Here is a 21,154-nt window from a genome sequence, read left to right on the forward strand (position 1 = left end):
TAACAAAAAGCTGACTCCCAAGGATTGCAGTATAATCAGTATTATAATAAAGCTTTGTACTGAGGATGTTTCATTGTGGAGGAAAAGGCAATTCATTCCATTATAGCCCAAAGTGGTGTCTGAGAACTGGAGAAAGACAAAAGGTGGGAATTGAGGAAGCTCAAAGCATCTTAAGGAGGAGATTTCTAGTGATTTAATTCCAAATGCAGGCCATCATAATGCTTCACTAGTTTGTGGTAACTATGATAAATAAAATACAAAATAGTGAGGGCTGTATGGTACTCAATTTATGCAGACTAATGGTTTATTTATTTTTAAATGATTATTTACTATTTTGTTGTTAACTTTCTTTTTTTATAGTCAGGTTTGATGATATGTGCCTATAATCCCAGCCTTGAGAGGTGGAATGAAAAGAATTAGGAATTCAGGGACATCTTCACCTAAACAGTGAGTTTGAGGCCAACATGGGCTACATGAAATGTATTCTTTTATGTATTGTAAACCTCCCACTCCAAACAGAAAAGTTTTCTTATCCTATGAAATGAAGATAAATATTTACCCTTTTTTTAGTATTTGTAGTTTTCAATTTTGCAAGAAAGATAAAGATAAAAAAGTCCAAATGGATATCAAATGTTGCAAGTCTCATCATCTATTTCCTTTTTGGAAAACACAAAGTTCAGTGAAATTCCCAAACCTGTAATAGTGCTAGGATATGACATATAATGTGTGTCTTTTTGAGCCTTTGAATCCCACGAGTCATCACTGTACAAAGAACCTTTCTGGAATAAATGAAAGTTGCCCCTCCAGTGGCATCCTGCCAGGAAAGGGAGAGCCTGTTGAAGTCTGGGCTATTCCCACCAGGCTCTTCCCATAAAAGGAAAAGAGCTTCAACATGACTACACTAGAAACTCTGCAGAGAGAGAGTGGCTTACCTGGACTCAGCTGGCAACTCTGAGTTTCAGACTAGGTACAGAGGGGAAGGTAATTCCTGTCAACAGAATAAGGAAAGTAGACTCCAGCTCAGGTCTATTTAGGACCTAAAGATTTGAGTAGTTTAAAGGAAAGGAAGGAACCTTTAAGTAGGACTAGATAGGAGCTGAGACAGGGATGAGAGGAAAAGATGGTCTGAATAGAGACTGACCTTCATCTTGGTTTTCTCTAGATGACCATGACCCAACTCGGTTTCCTGCTGTTTATCATCCTGGCCACCAGAAGTTGCAGTGCAGGTGAGTCTTGCTTCAGGACCCCAGATTCCTCAGGTCACCTCTAGCTTTAAAGGCAGTCAGCAATAGACTGGGTCGCTTCCAGGACCTGGGTCTCTGATGGCCAGAGATCATGATTTTGTTGTTGTTTGTTTGTTTTTTGTTTTTGACACAGGAATTTTCTGTGTAGCCCTAGCTGTCCTGGAATTTGATCTGTAGACCAGGCAGGCCTCAAACTCAAAGATCTACCTGCCTCTGCCTTCTGAGTGTTGGGATGAAAGACATGGGTCACCACTGCTTGGCTGATCATGCCTATGAAAAATTGAAATTAAGTATAATTGTATTGTTTACCTATCCCTTTTCCTCCTTCCAATCTTTCCTAATTTTCTCCCATTCCCACTCTCTGCAAAAATAAAGGTCTCTTTTTGTTACATTCTTGGACATGTAAACACAACCTAGTTCATCCCCCATAGAGATGATGCCTTGACATATAGGCTGGGTGCTGATTGTCTCTTGAAGGAAATGGCCAGCGGCAATGAGATTGTTGAGGTCTGTCCTGGTCCAGATTCTGTACTTGTGTTAACTCTAGGGGAATTTATGCAAGAACTGTGTCCCATCCTAGTCACTCCAGACATTTGCTTTAGGGTTCCAATACCAAGTGAACGGTCTGGTTTGTGCCCAGAGAATGTTGTCTTCAATTCTGCTCTCTGCAAGAACTCATCATTGTTTTAAAGTGTGTATTTCATCTTCGCTACTGTTTTAAGGAAAAAGTCAAGTCCCTAAATGCCATCTTACTTGATCTCCACATGACAGGATTTTTTTCCAGCTTGATATTAGGCTCTAGGGAACTGAAGCTTGACACAGTAAATATAATCCAAAAGTATTTGTCTTGTAAACATTGAGCTACTTACACCTGAGTAGCTCTGACCCCAGAGTTCTTGTTTGTTTCCACCTTCTAGGTTCTCATAGGACATTGCAGAGTTGAGGCTAGTTTGCAAGGCTTTTTATTCCAGGGTCTCTTGGTCAAGCCCCTGCACTGTCGACCTCACAACCCATGCTTCAGGCACATTAGGCTCCCTGCATTTCCTCTACTGCAGAGTTGGACTTCACTTTATTCTCCTTTTTCAGGACAGACTCTGGACACAAAGTTCTCCACACCTTCAAATTTCCTGTCTTTCTTCCTAGTTACAAATCTTATTGATTCTCAGAGTGAGGATTTCAGAAGTCATGGAATGACTTTAGGGTGAATGACAAGGGGATTCTGGGTGTCCCGTGAGAGTAAAATTCTGCATCTTCTCTAGCTAAAGACAACCTGGGAACCAACAGATGGGCCAATCTTCTGTCTTCCTCTCTGTTCAGAAGCTGCAAGGAAATCAAGCAGGAGATGACTGGGGCACAAGGTGAGTGACGATCTGACTCTTGCATTACCTTATTTTTCTGCATGGATTGGTATAAAATCATTACCAAAACTTGGCACCTGTGAGATATTGGATGTCATTATGAGCAGGAAGCTTAATGTGGAAAATAGATGTGGATTTGGGATTTAAAAATAGATGACTAACGACTCCTTTATAGTTGGTCTTACTGTGATAGAGATGTGAAGCAGCAGCTAATAAGTTGTTTCCGGATCTGTAACACACTCATGCCGTTCCTTTCCATAGGATTTCTGTCTTGTCCTTGTACTTTGAGGTTTCTCTTAGTCTGCATTTTTCTTTTTGATAAAAAAAACTTTATAATTTAATAAATACTGGAGTTTATCAAAAAAATAAAAAATAACACAATATAATTATCTTAACACTTGGGAGGGAGTCTAAAGGCAGAGGACTGAAAGCTCCTAGGCAGCCTGGGGAGACCCTGTCTCAAAAGTACAAACAAATAACCCAGTTAGGAAATCAGGCTTTTGTTCTTTGGATCAGCTTTTCCCTTTTGATACAAAAATGTTATAAAATGTACATAGTGGATAAAATTGCCACTAAACCAATTTGAAGGGCTTTCATAGTCAAGAACAACTTTCACAACGGTGTAGATCACCAGTATCCATCTCCAGAAAGTTTTCATTCCTTAATTAAAAATTCTGTAGCCACCACGCAGCACATTCCTGTGTTCCATGTGATCTGCTGTGCTGTTTTCTACTTCTATGAATCTGTCAATTCTTGTTACCGCATATAAGTAATTTGCCTTATTTCATTAGCATGCTTCACGGTTCATATGTGTTATAGAATAATTAATGTATTTTAAATTTTTTATTAATTATTATTATTATTATTATTACATAGATGTACATGTCTGTGTTTGGTAATGTGTACATGTATGTGCAGGCATGCAGTTATTTCAGAGTCCAGCAGAGGCCATCTAGTCCTCTGGAGCTGGAGTGACAGGCACTTGTACACTGCCAAGTGTGAGTGCTGGAACCTGACTCAAGTCCTCTGCTAGAGCAGTACTTGCTCTTAACCACGGAGCCATTTCTCTAGCCCACTTCATTCTTTTTGATCTATTGGGTATATAGGAATGTACACAAATATATAGTCTGCAACTAGACAACACAGTATATTGCTTATTCTTTTTTCTGTATAGAAATACTGGACTTGTTTCTGCCTCTCAGGTCTTAACATTAGAGCTGTAATGAGCATGAATGTACATAACTGAGTCCCTGTTTCCAGTTCTTTGGGTATCTACTGGGTGAAGTTGTTAAGTCCTTTGATAATACTATGTTTAACTTTAGGAGAAACTTCACTGTCAGTTTGGATAATTCTGTGTTCTGCCTCAGTCACAGAAGTATGGCTTTCTGAACTCAATCAGATCCCTAGGGACACTTGTGACAGGACACTCAAGGATATGAGGCATTAGCCATGGTTGTAGTTCCTGGAGTCATTCTGCCTCTGGAGCAGAGATGGACAATGAGCCTGCACACATGACTGTGGACTGGTTCTCTCTACAGATGGCCTCTATTTCCTCCGCACGGAGAATGGTGTCATCTACCAGACCTTCTGTGACATGACCACTGCAGGTGGTGGCTGGACCCTGGTGGCCAGTGTGCATGAGAACAACATGGATGGGAAGTGCACGGTGGGTGATCGCTGGTCCAGTCAGCAAGGCAACAGAATCGACTACCCAGAGGGGGATGGCAACTGGGCCAACTACAACACCTTTGGGTCTGCAGAGGGGGCCACAAGTGATGACTACAAGGTTGGTACACTCTGTAGCCCCTTGGGAAAGGGTGAGAATGTGAGTGTAGCTCAAGCATGCCAGGGAGAGGGTTGGAAGGTTGCTCTTCAACATAGGGTTGAAGAAGTGCAAAATACTTATGTTGAATCTCAACATCCTCTCAAGTAGGCTTTTAGGTAATTAGGTATTGGTACCATTGTCCTTGTAATTAGGGTATCTGAGCATGGATGATCATCTGTCCACCTGGAGCCCAGAGATATCAGCTCTGCCGAGGACTCTGCATGTGGGTCTTTTGCTTGATGAAATCTTCTTGTTTGGTCAGGCTCAGTGTTGGTTGCTTTCCAGAACCCTGGATACGTCAACATCCAGGCTGAAAACCTGGGTATCTGGCATGTGCCCAACAAGAGCCCCCTGAAAAATTGGAGGGATAACTCCCTGCTGAGGTACCACACCTCCACTGGCTTCCTGCAGGACATGGGTCACAATCTGTTTGGCCTGTACCAGGTACTGGAGACTACTGGCTGAGGCTGCTTTTCAAGGGTGTAGAGAGAGAGGCAGGTGTTTGAGGTTGGGTGGGTTGTATTTCATGTTTCCCTTATTCTAAAGTGTAATGAGCCAAGGAGGGCAAAGGGTAGGGGTGTGTGGAAAAGGGAGGAGAGGGGAGGAGAGGAGAGGAGAGGAGAGGAGAGGAGAGGAGAGGAGAGGAGAGGAGAGGAGAGAGAAATAGGGAGGGGGAGAGAAGAGAAGAGAAATGGAGAGGAGTCTAGGGTGTCAGAGAGATACAGACAAAAGAAAGGATTGTTTCTCATGTGACTGGTTTGGAAACAACCTCAGTTACTGGACACATGCAGGGCAGTGTTCCTGGGATTGCCAGTGCTACAGTCCTTACCCAGTGACTTCTTCGTTTCTTGTAGAAGTACCCGGTGAAATATGGAGCAGGAAATTGTGAGACTGACAATGGCCCAGCAATACCTGTGGTCTATGACTTTGGTGATGCTCAGAAGACAGCCTCTTATTACTCGCCCCTTGGCCAGAGTGAGTCTCTGATGCTTCTCTGAACCCTCTGCAGGACACGTGATAAATTCAGTTACTATAACTAATAGTCATTTACCAAGCACTACAGCCTGTTTCTCTTCTATGAAACTTTGTGTTTTATTTCACTTTATTCACTTAATTGCCCCCAGGCTGGAAGCTATTGCTAACACACTTTACAGATTAGGAAACTGGAGTACTGAAGGTCCACGAACGTGCCCGAGAGCGCAAGGCATAAGCAGGAAAGTTGGCATTTGCACTGGGGATACCCAGTTCCAGAATCTACTCTTAGCAACCCCGTTATCAGTCAGAGGTTTCTGAGGGACAGGCCAAGTCCATGTCCATGGGGCTGAACAACAGAAAGAAAAATGGAGTTTTATTTCTGTTGTGAAGGGTGACTGCTGTGTTGTCTAATATGAATCCAAATGTGGCATCTACCCTTTATAAATGCTAAACTTATGCTGTATAATTCAAATCTTATTTATTCTTGGGATATAAGGCTTTAAAGAAAAAGTTACCAAAGTAAATGTGAACAGGAGCAGAATGGATGCACTTGAAAATTGCTGTGACAAGACCTTGGAGATATTCAGTAGAGACCTTCCTATATCATAAATTTCTCCATTCAAGCTCTGGCAGATGAGGACCTTTTTTAAAAGGAGTGGCTCTCGGGGTCTGTGGATAGTAGGTGAGGCTCCCCCATTGGGTCTGATATTTTAGACTGTGTATCCTGAACCTGGCACCACCAAACTCTGGGTTGACAGCTATTTCTAGCATTTTCATTGAATGCTGTTTTCTGTCTCTTGTTTTCAGGTGAATTCACTGCAGGATACATCCAGTTCAGAGTGTTTAACAATGAGGGAGCAGCCAACGCCTTGTGTGCTGGGATGAAGGTCACTGGATGTAACACTGAGTTTGTGAGTCTGTGTAGTGACCAAAGACGCTCATGACTAAGACTGAGGTTTCCAGTGTGTATCTGTGTATATTGAGTGTGGGAGACTGTCCTGTTAGTGTGCATGTATGTATGAGAGTGTGACTTTTATCTGAATCTTGCTTGATCTAAGGGATCAGAACTTCACTCTAGATACAGAAATCCTATATCTTTGAACATCATAGTCAACATTACAAACTTCTAATACACTGTTGCTGTTTGCTTAGATTTCAGGATAAAACACTCAATTACCTGGAGTCAAGGTGACACTTGTGATCATGAAGTCTTGTGCAAAACTTTGGGAGCTGAGATTGTAAGAGAGTCACTCCCCACCCAAAATTTAGCTTTTAGAGTGAAACAGATCCAACCCATCCCTTTCCAGGACTTGTATAGCTTTTCATTGTGTCATGGGGTTCCTAGGAGAGTCTTGGACATCTGGTAGACCTCACCCAGACCATTTGCCTCCCTATCACAAGGAATTTCTCTTCTTGGATATTGGCATCTCAACAAATTGTCAAGGAAGGTGGATTCAGCTTCACTGCAGGAACCTGATGTCCCCCTGAGCCTCAAATCATTAGACTCATACTGTTTTGTTGTTTTCTTTATAAAAATTTGTGGCCAAAGGCAGGTTGAGGATGGAGCCCTTTTATTGCCACAGTGAGTGCTGTAACAAGTTAGCATGTTCTGGCCAAGCATGGTGGTTCACATCTTTAACCCCAGCAGTTAGGTGGTAGAGACAAGCAGATCTCTATGAGTTTGAGGCCATCCTGGTCTACATAATGAGTTTCAGTTCAGGCAGAGCTACATAATAAGACCCTGTCTCAAAAAAAGAAAAATGACATGTTCTTTTGGGACCCAGCCCTCTCTAAAGTAACAGTCTGAGAAAAGGTTTGTCAGCTCCTGGCAGGTGATTCTGAAGGTCTCAGTGTCTATTCATTCCTCAGTCATTAGCTTGTCCTTCACCTGGTCAATATGAGGCAGCTTTGATGTCAAGGAGGACCTTGGGACTGTGATGTGGAATGATGAAATGAGTATGTAGTGTCAAAGGAGTAGCAATCTGTTTTCAACTTTTGTGTGTAACATGGATGTGGGATATAGGAAGAGCTCATTTTGGAAATGTTAACATGGACTAGATCAGGAAACAACTTTTACATCATACCAGTGGATTTTGGACTGTATACATCTTGAGCAACACTGCAATGATTTAATCGGCACATAAGATTGATGTGTCCATCTTTCTTTTTCTTTGAAAGATGACACTGATGGCCTAGAGGTTATAGATTCTAATGGAGGAAAGATGAGCATAAGGAAATAAGTATTGAAATGGTTTCCATGACACAAATGAGAGCCTGATGTAATCTGGTGAAAATTTGGGGCTAGAATGGGCACTAATTAGTTCCAAAGGTTTTTAATTTTTTAATAGTTAAATACAGAGAAAGGTAAGAGAAGACATTTTGGATAATTTCATAGTTTTCATTTGAGTAGGTAATTATCAAATAGTAAGCCAAGATGCCTGGATGCTGAATATGTTTGGGATCTCAGAGGGATATGCAGTCACATGATGCTGGATTTAAAACATTTATTTGACTTCATTAGTATATGTGCACATGTATATTCAAGTAATCACAGAGGTCAAAGGGAGACATTGGCTCCCTGGGAATTAGAGTTAAAGCCTTTTGATTGGGTGCTGGGATCCAGTATGGCTCCTGGAATCTGAACTTTGTTTCTCTGATAAAGCAGTAAGATACTTTAACCCTGGGTCCATTTCTCCAGCCTCCATGCTATTAACTTGTTTGGGTGGGATTTTTTGTTTGTTTGTTTTTCTTTTTTTTCTTTTTTTTTTTTTTTTTTTTTTTTTGGTTTTTCGAGACAGGGTTTCTCTGTGTAGCTTTGCGCCTTTCCTGGAACTCACTTGGTAGCCCAGGCTGGCCTCGAACTCACAGAGATCCTCCTGCCTCTGCCTCCCGAATGCTGGGATTAAAGGTGTGCGCCACCATCACCCGGCTTGTTTGTTTGTTTTTCAAGACAGGGTTTCTCTGTGTATCTTTGTGCCTTTTCCTGGAACTCACTTGGTAGCCTAGGCTGGCCTCGAACTCACAGAGATCCACCTGGCTCTGCCTCCCGAGTGCTGGGATTAAAGGCGTGCGCCACCACCACCTGGCCTGGGTGGGATTTTAATTTGTCTTACTTCAGATTTGTTTATTTAATTTTATATGTGTGAGTGGTTTGCCTGCACATATGTATGTGTATTGCTTGAATTTCTGGTGCCCTTTAGCTGGAAGAGGACATTCTATGCCCTGGGACTGGAGTTACAACAGTTGTGAGCCCCATATGGGTTCTAGGACCCAAACCTGCTACTCTGCAAGAGGAGCAAATGCTCTCAAGCACAGAGATATCTCTCCATCCCCAGTGTCACATGTTTAGTTCAGTGATGGACTTGCTGTATAACGGTGGTCACAGAGGATTGGTATTGCCTACTAACATCATAGTCATTCTAGCTTATGTAAGTACAGCCTATGTTGTTTACAGTGACAAAATTGTCACTGAATGTCCCCAAATAAATCCCCATTTTAAAGTTATGTGTGACTGTAAGTAACTGTGTTTTTATTTTGTTTGTTGTCACGTGTAGTATAAAGAACCTGAGTAGTGATTTTAAGTGGCAGTCCAATCTTTAAGTCTTAAAAATAAGAAATATCTGCATTAGAGACAGGGATTTTAAGCTATCACTGAATTGTTCATAACTAAAGCTAAAGGGGTAACATAATGTAAGAGAGTTGTAAATGTGTCCCCTCTGGGAAGTAGCACTTAAGGAATTCATGAAGGAAAAGTCTAGCCAGGGAACCTGAGAACAAAGGTTCAGAGAAGTTGATGGAAAGGAAGGAATAGACAGTGATGCCACTAAAGCCAATGGAGGGGGTTTTATAGATCAAATAGAGTGATACCACCAACGGAGAGTCTGATGAGTGATGAAGAGCCCACTGAACTTGGCTATTGAGGTGTCTCTGGGCTCATCAGCTGTTTTAGTCAGCCTTCTGCCTCTGTGATAAATACCTTCAAGAAACAATATATGGAAAGAAGGATGTGCTGGCTAGTTTTATGACAACTTGACACAAGCTATAATCATCTGAGATGAGGGAACCTCAATTGAGAAAATGCCTCCATAACATCAAGCTATAGGCAAGCCTGTAGATCATTTGCTTAATTGCTGATTGATGAAGGAGGGCCCAGCCCACTGTGGGTGATGCCTCCCCTGGGCTGGTCATCCTGAGTTCTGTAAGAAAACAGTCGGACCACTCCATGAGGAGCAAGCCAATCAGCAGCATCCCTGCATGGCTTCTGCCTCAGTTTCTGCCTCCAGGTTCCTGCCCTGTTTGAATTCCTGTCCTTATTTCCTTCAATGATGAACAGTGACAGGAAAGCATAAATCAAATAAAGCATTTTCTTTCCAAGTTGCATTGGTCATGATGTTTCATCACAGCAATAGTAACCCTGACTAAGATAAGGGGCTTCATTAGTTTGATGGTTTCTAATTTTTCAACGCATGGTCACTTGGCTCTATTGCTTTTAAATCCATAGTGGGGCATGATAAATATCATGCAGAAAAGACATATCAGAGCAATATGACTCACTGCATAGCAGCAAGGAGCCAAGAAAGACCAGGAAAGGCTAGGGCAAGATACCCTTCAAAACATGACAGTCACACCTTCAGTGATGTATTTCCTCTAATCAGACCCCTCCTTCCATAGCTCCACCATCTCCCAGTAGTCAGTTCAAAATGGTGACTCTGTTAGTGACTAACTATCAGATGAAGGCAGGATCCTCATATTAAGTTTCTTCACCAAAGCTCTGCCTCCGAATGTTACTTACACTGGACGTCAGGTATTCAGTACACAGCACCTTTTGAGAGGGAACTTCCTATCCAAACCATAACACCTCTCATTGCTACATGCTCCCCTTGTTTTTCAGCACTGCATCGGTGGAGGAGGATACTTCCCAAAATCTGACCCCCTGCAGTGTGGCGACTTCTCTGCATTTGATTGGAATGGATATGGAACTCACAGTGGGTACAGCAGTAGCCAGGAGATAACTGAAGCAGCTGTCCTTCTGTTCTATCGTTGAGAATTTTGTGGTGTGGGGCCCAGATTTCTGCTCCAGTCTGTGGACTCACATGCATGGAGAAAAACTTACCCAGTTACTAGAATGCTAAAGACACAGGAAAGGAGAATAAATTGTGTTCATTGCAGGCTTGGAGTCTTCGTGAATCATTTGGTACTGGGGTGGGAGATTTCAAAAGTATTCTGCTCCTCTATTTGATTCTCTTGGAATATCAGGATTGGGAATCCTGATACAGCAATTACTCTTTTTTAAAAAAAAAATTATTCTCCTCTGATACATGACATTCTATCAGTAGCCTTCCCTCTCTCCTCTCCTCCCAATTCCTCCCTTACCTTCATCTCTCCCAGATCCACTCCTCCTCCATTTCCCTTCAGAAAAGAGCAGGCTCCCCGGGGCTACCCACCAAACATGGTATAACAAGTTACAATAAGACCAGGCATATCCCCTCATGTTAAGGATGGACAATGCAACACAATAGCAGGAAAATTTTGTGGAATATTCCTTTACACTGTGTGAAGATATGTTACTGTGATTGGGTTAACAAAAAGCTAAATGGCCAATAGCTAAGCAAGAGGTATAGCAGAGATTTCTGGACAGAGAGAGTTCTGGGAAGATGAAAGGCAGAGTTGCAGGCCAGACACAGAGGAACCCAGACATGAAGGAGAAGAGGTAAAAGCCACGAGCCACACAATAGCATGTATATTAATAACATAAATGGGTTAATTTAAATTATAAAAGCTAGTTAGGAACAAGCCTAAGCTAAGGCCAATCTTTTATAATTAATAATAAGTGTCTGTGTCATATTTTGTAAGCTGGCAGCCCAAAGAAAAATTCATTCACATAATGGCATTCAACATAGAGACACATATTTCCACATAAGACCTGAGAATGTTTTAAAAAAATAAAGTTTCCAAACACACAGAAATGGAGCTAAATGTGGCTTCCTAGTCTTACAGTCTCTCATTCAGGCTGCATTACAGAGACGTGCCTCCCAGCAGCTGCCTGTGGGCCTGAGCTGCCAGCCAACCATGAGCTAAGCTACGTGGTGGGTGAAAGGTTCGAATCATGTGGTCAGAGAATGATGCAAGTGCCTAGTAAAGTAAAGGCCAGAGAGTAAAAGAATGTGTAGACAGTCATAGAAAAAATAAATAGTTTAAAATAATAAAGTCTTTAAAGAGAAAAATAAAGTAATAAAAAAGTAAGCCTTGTAAGATTGGAAAATATTATAACACAGAGAGTTTGGGCCTTATATGGTGCTTTGTTAATTTTGATTATTTTTGAATGCTAATGAACAAGCAACAGCTGCTGAGAGACATTGGACTGGGGAAGGGACTGCTGAGTTAAACCAACCTATATACTTTAGAAATAAATGCCTTAACTTGACATGGAAGTGAGAAAATGTATTATGTTGGGGAAGAGGTTATGCTTTTGTTTCCACAAGAAGTGAAAGGTGCCAAAGCTACACAGAGAAACCCTGCCTCAAAAAACTAAAAAAAAAAAAGAAAAAGAAAAAATGTATTATGTTGGGGAAGAGGTTATGCTTTTGTTTTCAGAGGAAATGAAAGGCTGTAGATTCCTTCCAGGTTAATAGAGATCAGATTTGACCAGGGGAGAAACTCCTGAGTATCTTGACTACAAACATGGGGGAGGAAGACAAGAAAGACTACAGGACAAGTGATGTCTAAGCTGATCCCTTTGCATGGGAACATCTCAGAGATGAGATGAGACATGATAAATCTTGTTGGCTAGAGAGTCCTCATGATTTATTATTACATGACATCCTTTCATATGGCATGGATAAACATTTATAATGCAGTTTGGTTATGCTGTCCAAACAGACTTATAAAGTTGATAGATGCCTTTTACCTGCTCAAAAATAGAACAAAAAATCATGTTTAACTGACTTGTGCATGCCACACATTCCATACTTGAGTTAATACAGATATGTATGTTACCTTTAAAAGTTTGTGTGATTTCAGAACAAGGGGACCAGATACCAATGAAAATGAGTGGCCCAGGTAATCCAGCCTCTCAGAGTACCTCTCTTGTAGTTTCCTCAGAGTTCTACATCCAGAACAGCTTTAAAGCTGCTGGCTGAGAAGGTTCATCTTCACAGACTATTCCAGCCAGACTTCAGATAAACCCCACATTTTCCCATCACACCAAGACTAGACAATAGCTAGCTGTCCCAGGACTTGATCATTATCTCGATTTTCTAAGGGTTCCCTAGAGATACCATTGCCCCCCAGACAACTGAAAGCAGTCTAGAGAACACAACATCCACATTCCCAAGAGGTGTGGTGGGTTGTATTTGGTCATTCTATGGGTTATGTATATTTGTAATCATTTAGAGGGGTTGGTTACAAGTTGTTAATGGTAATGGTCAGGAAAAAAGGCTGAACAAAGGAGATTAGATTCAGGGATCTCATTCTAAAAAGAAAAAGGGGACTATAGAAATGATAGGATAAAAAGGTATATTACTGAATCTACTTTTAAACTAAAAGAACAACTACTAGTCTCAAATATTTCATATTGGTATTGATTTTTGTATATTGATACAAATTTAAGGTTATTTTTGTTAAACTTTATATACATTTCTATTCTTGCTTAAGGTATTATACCTGTGTACTCATTTTAAAATGTAAAATTTTATTCCTTTAAAGCTATTTAGGATAGTAAAGAAATACAGGTTAATACTTAGTCATCTATAACAATCAAACTGATCTGAACCAAGTGTGTGAGAGGATTCCAAGGAAAGATGGACTTTTACCTGTTCTTCTGATTGGCATGGCCTCCAGCCAATCTTCTAAATATATTTCTTTAAGTAGAGCCTCCCAAACATCTTGAGGGATACAGGGCATGGAGGAGGCACTTTACCCACTATTTCTTTGTTTTGTTTTTGAAGATTAAAATTTTTAAATAAATGTGTAAAAGAATTATGTATGTATATATGTGTCTCTGTGTGGTAATTTGCACTACATTATGTGCGGGTGCCTGCTGAGTCCAGAAGAGGTCATTGGATTCCCTGGAACTGGAATTACAGGAGGTTGTGAGTTGCCTAAAGTGAGTGCTGTTAACTGCACTTGGGTCCTCTGAAAAAGAGCAATGTCCTTGGAACTGTTGATCCATCTCTCTATCCCCCTTCCATCTTCCTCCTCTTATTCCTCACTCCCTCCTTCTTTTTCTCTGACAGAGTCTTATGTGTCCTAAATTGACCTTACACTGCTCTTGCAAAAGACATAGGTTTGTTTCCCAGCACCCTCATAGCTCACAACTGTCTGTAGCTCCAGTTCCAGATGATTTGATGCCCTCTTCTGGCCTCTTTGGGCACTGCACATATATGTTGTATGTATACATGCAAGCAAATACAGTCATACATCTTAAAAAGAATGTTGGGGAGAGGAAGAATATTTATCTTGTATGAACTAGAATTCTTAGGTCTTGAATGAGAAATTGCTTGTGGTCTGTACTCTTCCCCCCCTCTTTTTCCCATTTCCTTCTCTTCCTTAATAACCTGGCTTTTGCTAGCTGTTCTTTTCTGACTTTTCTCTTACCTCTTGTCTTCATTCTTCATCCTAAAGGTGTGGGGGTCAGCAAGATGGCTCATCTGCTCGGGGTATTTGCCAGTGAGCCCAATGACTTGAATATGATTCCCAGATCCACATAGTATAAGGAGAAAACTGAATTGTAAAATTGTCCTCTGATCCCCACAGCATAATGGCTTGTGTGTGACACACACACACACACACACACACACACACACACACACCTGTGCATGTGCACACAAAGGAACACACAAATACACATGCATAAATAACGATGGTGGCGCACGCCTTTAATCCCAGCACTCGGGAGGCAGAGGCAGGAGGATCTCTGTGAGTTCGAGGCCACCCTGGGCTACCAAGTGAGTTCCAGGAAAGGAGCAAAGCTACACAGAGAAACCCTGTCTCGAAAAACCAAAAAAAAAAATCTAAAAACTACATGTATTTTCTTGGTTCCTCATTATTTTCACACACCTTTCTTCCAATTAGAGAAAGCAATAGGAAACATGAATGAGTTTTTATCTATTGGCAGTCCCATGTTCGGGTGTGTTTGATCACACTGTGAACTCAAAGTTAGTGTTTGTGTTAATTAAACAAAATTAACCTTGGGTCAGGAGGCTCAGTAGGCAACTAGTTGACAGAAAGTAATCCTAGAACATCAAAGGGCATCTGGGAAAGATAGAGAGCCGCACCAGGAGCAGTAGGGAGGGATTTGGAGTGGCAAGGCTTTTTTGTTTTGGTGGAGTGGAGGAACACACTTTTTTGGGGAAACACCAGCAAGGAGAGGAGGTTAGCTAGTTGCTACTCAACCTTTCTGAGCTAGCAGGTTTCACCCCACCCTTCGAATCTCAAGTCTTATTTATAAATAGAATGATAAAGATTTCATTAAAGCTACCTTTACTGGCAGCAACAGAGCCAGTGCCTGTGGGAACAGAATTTCCACCAGGCTGAGACCTGAGCAGCTGGGCTGCTGCCCATAAAAGCAGGCTGGTAACTGCAGAGACTCAACTGCTGGCTGAAATAGCAGTAGATTAAGGCACAACCACTGTGCTGAATATAAAACAACAGTCCCCCGTGTTTGATCCAGTTCCCCTGTGTCAGGCACTGTTGACTGGGAGTGTGCAGACCAGTTAGAGAACACTTCTGTCCTTCACATGTCCCCAGCACTTAGTCCAGGAACTAGATCAATAAGGACTGTGGAGCTATGAAAAAGCAGACAGATGGGCCACGTTCTAAAGCTGCAGGCTTTTCGGTGTAAAAGTGGCGAGTTCTAGGGAAGTGTGACTCGTGGAGCTAGGGAAGGACAGGAGCGGGGAGCTCTAATCCAAAGAAGGCTGTCAGGAGGACCTCACTGTGAAGGTGATTTGGCTTAACTCCTCACCTGCCATAGAGAGATGACAGGGACATGCCATTATTTTCATGGTGTCCCATGGGAAATGACTTGCTATTCAAGAGCATGTACTGCTCTTCCAGAGGACTCAAGATTGATTCCCAGCACTCTTGTCAGGTGACTGACCGCTGCCTGTAACTCTAGTTCCAGGGAATCCAATGCCTCTAGCCTCTGTGGCACCAGCTGGAGACCAAACAGTCAACACACAGGCCTGTAGTAGACATTCACATTTAAAGCATAATATTTGTTTTTCCACCTCAAGAGTCAGAATTCTGGTCTACAGCATCCAACTGGCTATATCCAGGCCATCTACCAGTACTATAGATTACCAAAGAATATGAGGAAGGATTATTCCTTTAGTTTCCCAGCATCTGGGTCTCTACCTCCCTCCAAAACTAGGAAACACAGGAGAGATTTCTTCAAAGGAAGAAAAGTGTAATACTTTCCATGTGTTTGCACACATTCTGTTTTTGGTGTTTTCATTTGACTCCTCACAGCACTAACTTGAGGTAGGGTTTATTGTAAATGTTTGGTGTGAATATTGATGTTCAGAGAGATGAAACAGTAGGAGAAATAAGCTATTTTCTCGGGGTGATAGAATGGCTAGATAAAAAATCTAAACTATAGCTGCAGATCAATTATCAGAGTGAATGAAAGGAACATTTTATTGGATACAAAGCTAACATATCTAATTAGTATGAGAACATGGATTTGAGCAAAGTCTCAAGTACTATGCAGGATGAATCACAAGCAACAATATGTAACTGAATGAACATGAACCATCATTAGAGACAGTGCTAACTCTAGTGTAATAGGAAGTATACATGTTATTTAAACACTGGTTTAAGATCCAGATGTAGTCCTATTCTCTTTTGTCAGAGCTTATGGAGCTGTGTAAATTTACAATGAAAATATTGGCCTAACAAGTACAGTCTCATAATAGTTTCACCAGAACTGCTGAAGGAGCCATGTTATCAAGTCAACAGCCTTGCTACTGCACTAAGATAACCCTGTGTACAGGATGAAGCAACACCTAGGAGGAAGGGCTCCAGTCCCCTGAGGGAAAGTGCAAATAGCAGTGATACTCAGAGAATGGAGAGATAACATTGGGACAGGAGAGATGGAGCAGGTAACGGAGCACCTGAGGAAGTGTGTACTGATCATGTGTTGAACAGGGGGTCTGGGGATGATTGTAACAGGCTCTCAGAATTAGAACAACTGACGCCGTGTTAGATGTCCCAAGGCACCATCCTAACTTAAGAGCCCATCACATAGCTGCCTACACCTGCCAAAACAAGAACAAAGACCTTCATCAATATCATTCATAGTTCTGGGAAGATCGCTAAGTGAACTAACCTTGCCTTTTTTGCTTTTGTAGCTCTGCATATTGCTAACTATCTCTGATAACTTCAGTGTGTGTCAACCAGGGTAATGTTTTTGTGCATGAAAAGCCAAGAACAGTAAGGTTTGTGGCTACATGATTCCCTGTGTAGTCTGCCAGCCAGTTAATAAAGACTTTCTGTTGACTTTGAGAGTCTGTGTGTCCTCTGAAGGAGTTAACTCAAAACACCACTGTCATTTGAGGATAAGTTAGTTAAACCACTCCAAATTTTTTATTCACTTGTGGTACTTTTCTTCCCAAACAGTGTCCCTCTCTCCCAGGGCTCCACTGAGCTCACTGTCTTTCTCTACTAGAAGGATAAACACTCACCATATTCCTTTTGGGGCATTGATTGTCTCCTCTGCATGGGGAAGAAGGTAGGAAGGAGCACTGCCCACAAGCACTTAGAATTCTATGATGTCTCCTGCTGTGGTTGTTGGTGGGTGATACAATTACCCAGCCTCTGCATCCAGAGGCCTGGGAATCGAGAAGTAACTCTGAACAAGAGCTCATAAGTGGTGACAGGGCTAGGAGGTAGGGGAGCCTTGGGGGTAAGGCTGCAGTAGGAGGGATCATTATATAGGCTGAGTGGATTGACACGATCCTCTTGGACAGAAATTGCTTGTGCAAGGGCTCTTTGGCATCCAGGCCCAAGGTGGTCTATGGGTCACCTAGGGCTCCTCACTTGGGGTTCTTGCTCCAAGGGCTGCTACAGGATCATTGGAGTTGGGCATAAAAAGGTGGTTTTAAAGATAAGCTTATGGTAAATTGAAGAGAAACATAATATGATCATCTTGATAGATATAAAAAGGCTGTTTTGTACAATTTGACATTATTTACAACAAAACCTCCGTTCACAGGGGCTGGGGAATTAACTCATTTGTTGGGTGTATTACTCAGGGTTCTCTAAAGGAACAGAACTGATTTTGTGTGTGTGTGTGTGTGTGTGTGTGTGTGTGTGTGTGTGTGTGTGTGTTAAAGTGGTTTCAGGTGCTAGAGTCCCAGGAAAAATCTAGAGAGCTGCCAGTCTTCAATCTATGAGGAAAAAGAAGTATGTTATAATACCAGCAAAAGAATGCTTCAGGAACAGGATATACAAATCCACTCCCCCTCCATTTCCTTTTCAGAAAAGATTAGGCCTCCAAGAGATGACAGCCGAACAGGACAAAATAAGATAAAATAAGACAAGGCAAAAACCTTCATATTGAGGCTGGACAAGGAAACCCAATAGGAGGAAAAGAGTCCCAAGAACAGGCAGAAAAGTCAGATATACCCCCTACTCCCACTGTTAGTAGTCCCACAAAAACACCAATCTAACAGTCATAGCATAGACACAGAGGACCTGGCACAGAACCATACAGGCCCCATGCTTGCACTTTTTAAAGCTACTTTGAAGTGGCATTTCTATTAGTCACCACTGAATACATCCAGACCTGAACACAGGTGTCAAGGACTGTGAGGTTAGGATGAGGCCACATGAAGAACAGATATAACAGGCAGTAGGAGCTAGACGCTGGTGGTTAGGAAGGTGATATCCCCAAATAGCCTCCATTTTCTTAGACTCTTCAGGTTAAAAAATTGTAGGCTGTTCTATGATTTATGTACCAGTAAGTAAGAGATGTTTAATAATATCAAAGATGTAAAAAGTAATAAAAGAGCATGCCTCCCAGGAATATTAACAAAACACAGCATAAGAAGGGACTGGAGAAGGAGGCTCTCGGGGAGAAGGTGAGTAAGGGGAGTAGGGACTGGGAGGAGTGAATGAGTGGAGGCTGCAGTTGGGATGTATTGTATGAGAGAAGAATAAATAAAAAGAAAAAAGATACATTTAGTGGTGGCTATGTCAGAAGAGCAGCAGGTGACAATTGGGCTTTTAACTCATCACAATGCAAGGCACTGATGGGTGAATCTCAGATAGGCAAGGCCCAGAGGGCTTCAGCTCCAGAATGTCTCTTGCTACTGCTGTGTCTTTACATGTTTGCCTCTGCCATTTTTCTATAGTAAATGGCATGGTGTGGATGGGTGTGAGGGAATCCTCACTGCTTTTAATGTAGTGTGATTACCTCATGAGATTATCCCATTCTACTAGACATTTATACTTGTGGATTGTTATGAATATGATTTCCTCTTAAGATGTCCTGTTTAATTGAAGTACAAGATTTTATACAAGAATATTGTTAGTTGAAATAGAATTTTCTTGATTGAAGATTTTTCATAAATATAATAAGGGATTATAATAGAGGTTAGTTTAGAGGGGAAATTAATAGAGGTAAAAGTAGGATATAGTGTTGCCCCCACCCCAATAAAGCAGTGGCTGCAAAGGGTAGAAAACAGGAACAAGGAAGTGCCACAAGGCTAGGACTTAAGAGTTTTACTTGAGGAGCTGTATAGACTGTGGTTTAGTTTAATGATTAGGAAAACAATTGAGTCCCAGGAATTAGCTCAAGTACTTTTTGATATTGGGAAATGTATTCATGGGTTTCAGTGTGTTTCATAGCTAAAACAAAGCTTTAAACAATTGACTTCATGTGACTAGAAAACAAAGAATTGGATGGATAGTTAAACTAATTGGACAGGACTCTTAAATATGAAAAGTAAGACAAGTAACCTGTTTTTCTGGCAGTTATTACAGCTACTGCCTATATAAGTGGTTATGGATGAAAGGCTCTTGAACTGTGAGAAGTCTAAAAGATAAGTGTTTGACTAAGTGTGGGTTTCTCAGGAAAAGCATAAAGATGTGATTAAGAAATGTATTGGGGTTGACTTGTTCCAGAAAAATATGTTTTTAGAGTGATTATGTACTAACTGTGTAAATTTTGGTTATGAGGAAAATCCTCTTTTTAATGAACTTGATGTGAGGAATCTAAAAAGTGTTTGTAAAAAGTAAAGAAAGAGGAAATAGTCTCTGAGGGTGTGTGTGTGTGTGTGTGTGTGTGTGTGTGTGCATATTTTCCTTTTTTGCTGGCCCCAAAATTAAGTTTTATTCCCTCAGATAGAAAGGTCAGTTGAGTGATTATTGGAGACTCCATGGCTCCCCTTCAATTCCTGAGCTGCTGAAGGCTGGTCCGTACAGTAGCAATTGAGGAACCAATAAAATAAAGTAACACATTCAGGGTGGCTTCCAACTCAAATCGTAGACACAGATGGTCTTGAACTTATTCATTAAAAAATTTATTGACTTTTTGTGTGTGTGTGAGAGAGAGACAGAGACAGAGAGACAGAGACAGAGAACGTTTTTGTTAGTTGTGGTTTGGTTTTATAGGATCTTATGTACCACATTCTGTCCTCCAACCTGGCTATGTAGTAGAGGATAGCCTTGAATTTCTGATCCTCCTACATCCACTTCTCAAGTGCAGGAATTTCAGGCATTCGCCACCATACCTAGTTCATATGATGCTAGAGGTTGAACCTATAGCTCATGTGTACAAGGCAAACATTCTACCAGCTGAACTACATGCCTCTGTTTTGTTCTGTTTTCTCAACCTATCTGAGTTATATTGTGTAAATCAATCTTTTGAACATACAAAGAAAAAATATAAGCTTAACAAATCAGACTCCCAAAGGATTGTAGTGTAATCAGTATTATAACAAAGCTTTTGTACTGAGGATGTTTCTTTGCTGTGGAAAAGGCAATTCATTCCATTACAGCCCAAAGTGGTGTCTGAGAACTGGAAAAAAAAACAAAAGGTGGGGATAGAGTAAGTTCAAAACATCATCAGGAAGGATTTATAGAGATTGAATACCAAATTCTGTCTATTGTAAAATTTCACTAGTTTGTGGCAACTATGAGAAAATCAAAGACAAAATAGTGAGGGCTGTATGGAACTCAATTTATGCAGACTAGAGGTTTATATTTATTCTTAAATGATTATATTACTACTGTATTGTTAAAATCTCTTTTTAATAGTCAGGTTTGATGGTGTGTGCCTATAATCCCAGCACTTGGGAGATGGAATGAAAAGAATCAGAAGTTCAAGGACATCTTCACCTAAACAGAGTTTGAAATCAGCTTAGGCTACATGAAATTTACTCTTTTATACATTGTAATCCCCCCAAAAAGTTTTCTTCTTCCATGAAATAAGGATAATTATAAATGTTTGCAGTTTTTTAGTATTATCTTGCAGGAAAGACACAAACAAAAAAGTCCAAATGGATATCAAATGTTGCAAGTCTCATCATCTATTTCCTTTTTGGAAAATACACAGGAATATACTCAAATCTGGAGCTAGTGCTAGGATATGACATTTAATATGTGGGGGTTTTTTTTGAGCCTTTGAATCCCATGTGTCATCACTGGGCAAAAAACTTTGCTGCAATAAATAAAAGTTTCCTCTCCAGTGGCATCCTGCCAGGAAAGGGGGAGCCTGGCAAAGTCTGGGCTATTCCCACTAGGATTTT

The 21,154-nt window shown here is 41.1% G+C and overlaps 1 protein-coding gene across 1 annotated transcript; it reads left to right on the forward strand.

Moving 5' to 3' along the window:
* Positions 1-1,088: 1,088 nt before the first annotated feature.
* Positions 1,089-10,545, forward strand: LOC131925040 (intelectin-1a-like). Its single transcript, XM_059280285.1, has 7 exons — positions 1,089-1,226; positions 2,504-2,602; positions 4,141-4,388; positions 4,713-4,871; positions 5,282-5,402; positions 6,210-6,313; positions 10,294-10,545. Exons 1-7 carry the CDS (start codon positions 1,163-1,165, stop codon positions 10,444-10,446), a joined length of 948 nt encoding a protein of 315 aa, XP_059136268.1. The 5' UTR covers positions 1,089-1,162; the 3' UTR covers positions 10,447-10,545.
* The last annotated feature ends 10,609 nt before the right edge of the window (positions 10,546-21,154 follow it).

Source organism: Peromyscus eremicus, chromosome 15, assembly GCF_949786415.1.
Source record: "Peromyscus eremicus chromosome 15, PerEre_H2_v1, whole genome shotgun sequence".
Lineage (NCBI taxonomy): Eukaryota > Metazoa > Chordata > Mammalia > Rodentia > Cricetidae > Peromyscus > Peromyscus eremicus.

Bases quoted from the DNA above. Each gene is read 5' to 3' on its own strand.
- LOC131925040 (XM_059280285.1), top strand. From the start codon at position 1,163: ATGACCATGACCCAACTCGGTTTCCTGCTGTTTATCATCCTGGCCACC. The intron at 1,227-2,503 runs GTGAGTCTTGCT...CATCTTCTCTAG, and splicing joins CACCAGAAGTTGCAGTGCAG to CTAAAGACAACCTGGGAACC. The intron at 2,603-4,140 runs GTGAGTGACGAT...TTCTCTCTACAG, and splicing joins GGAGATGACTGGGGCACAAG to ATGGCCTCTATTTCCTCCGC.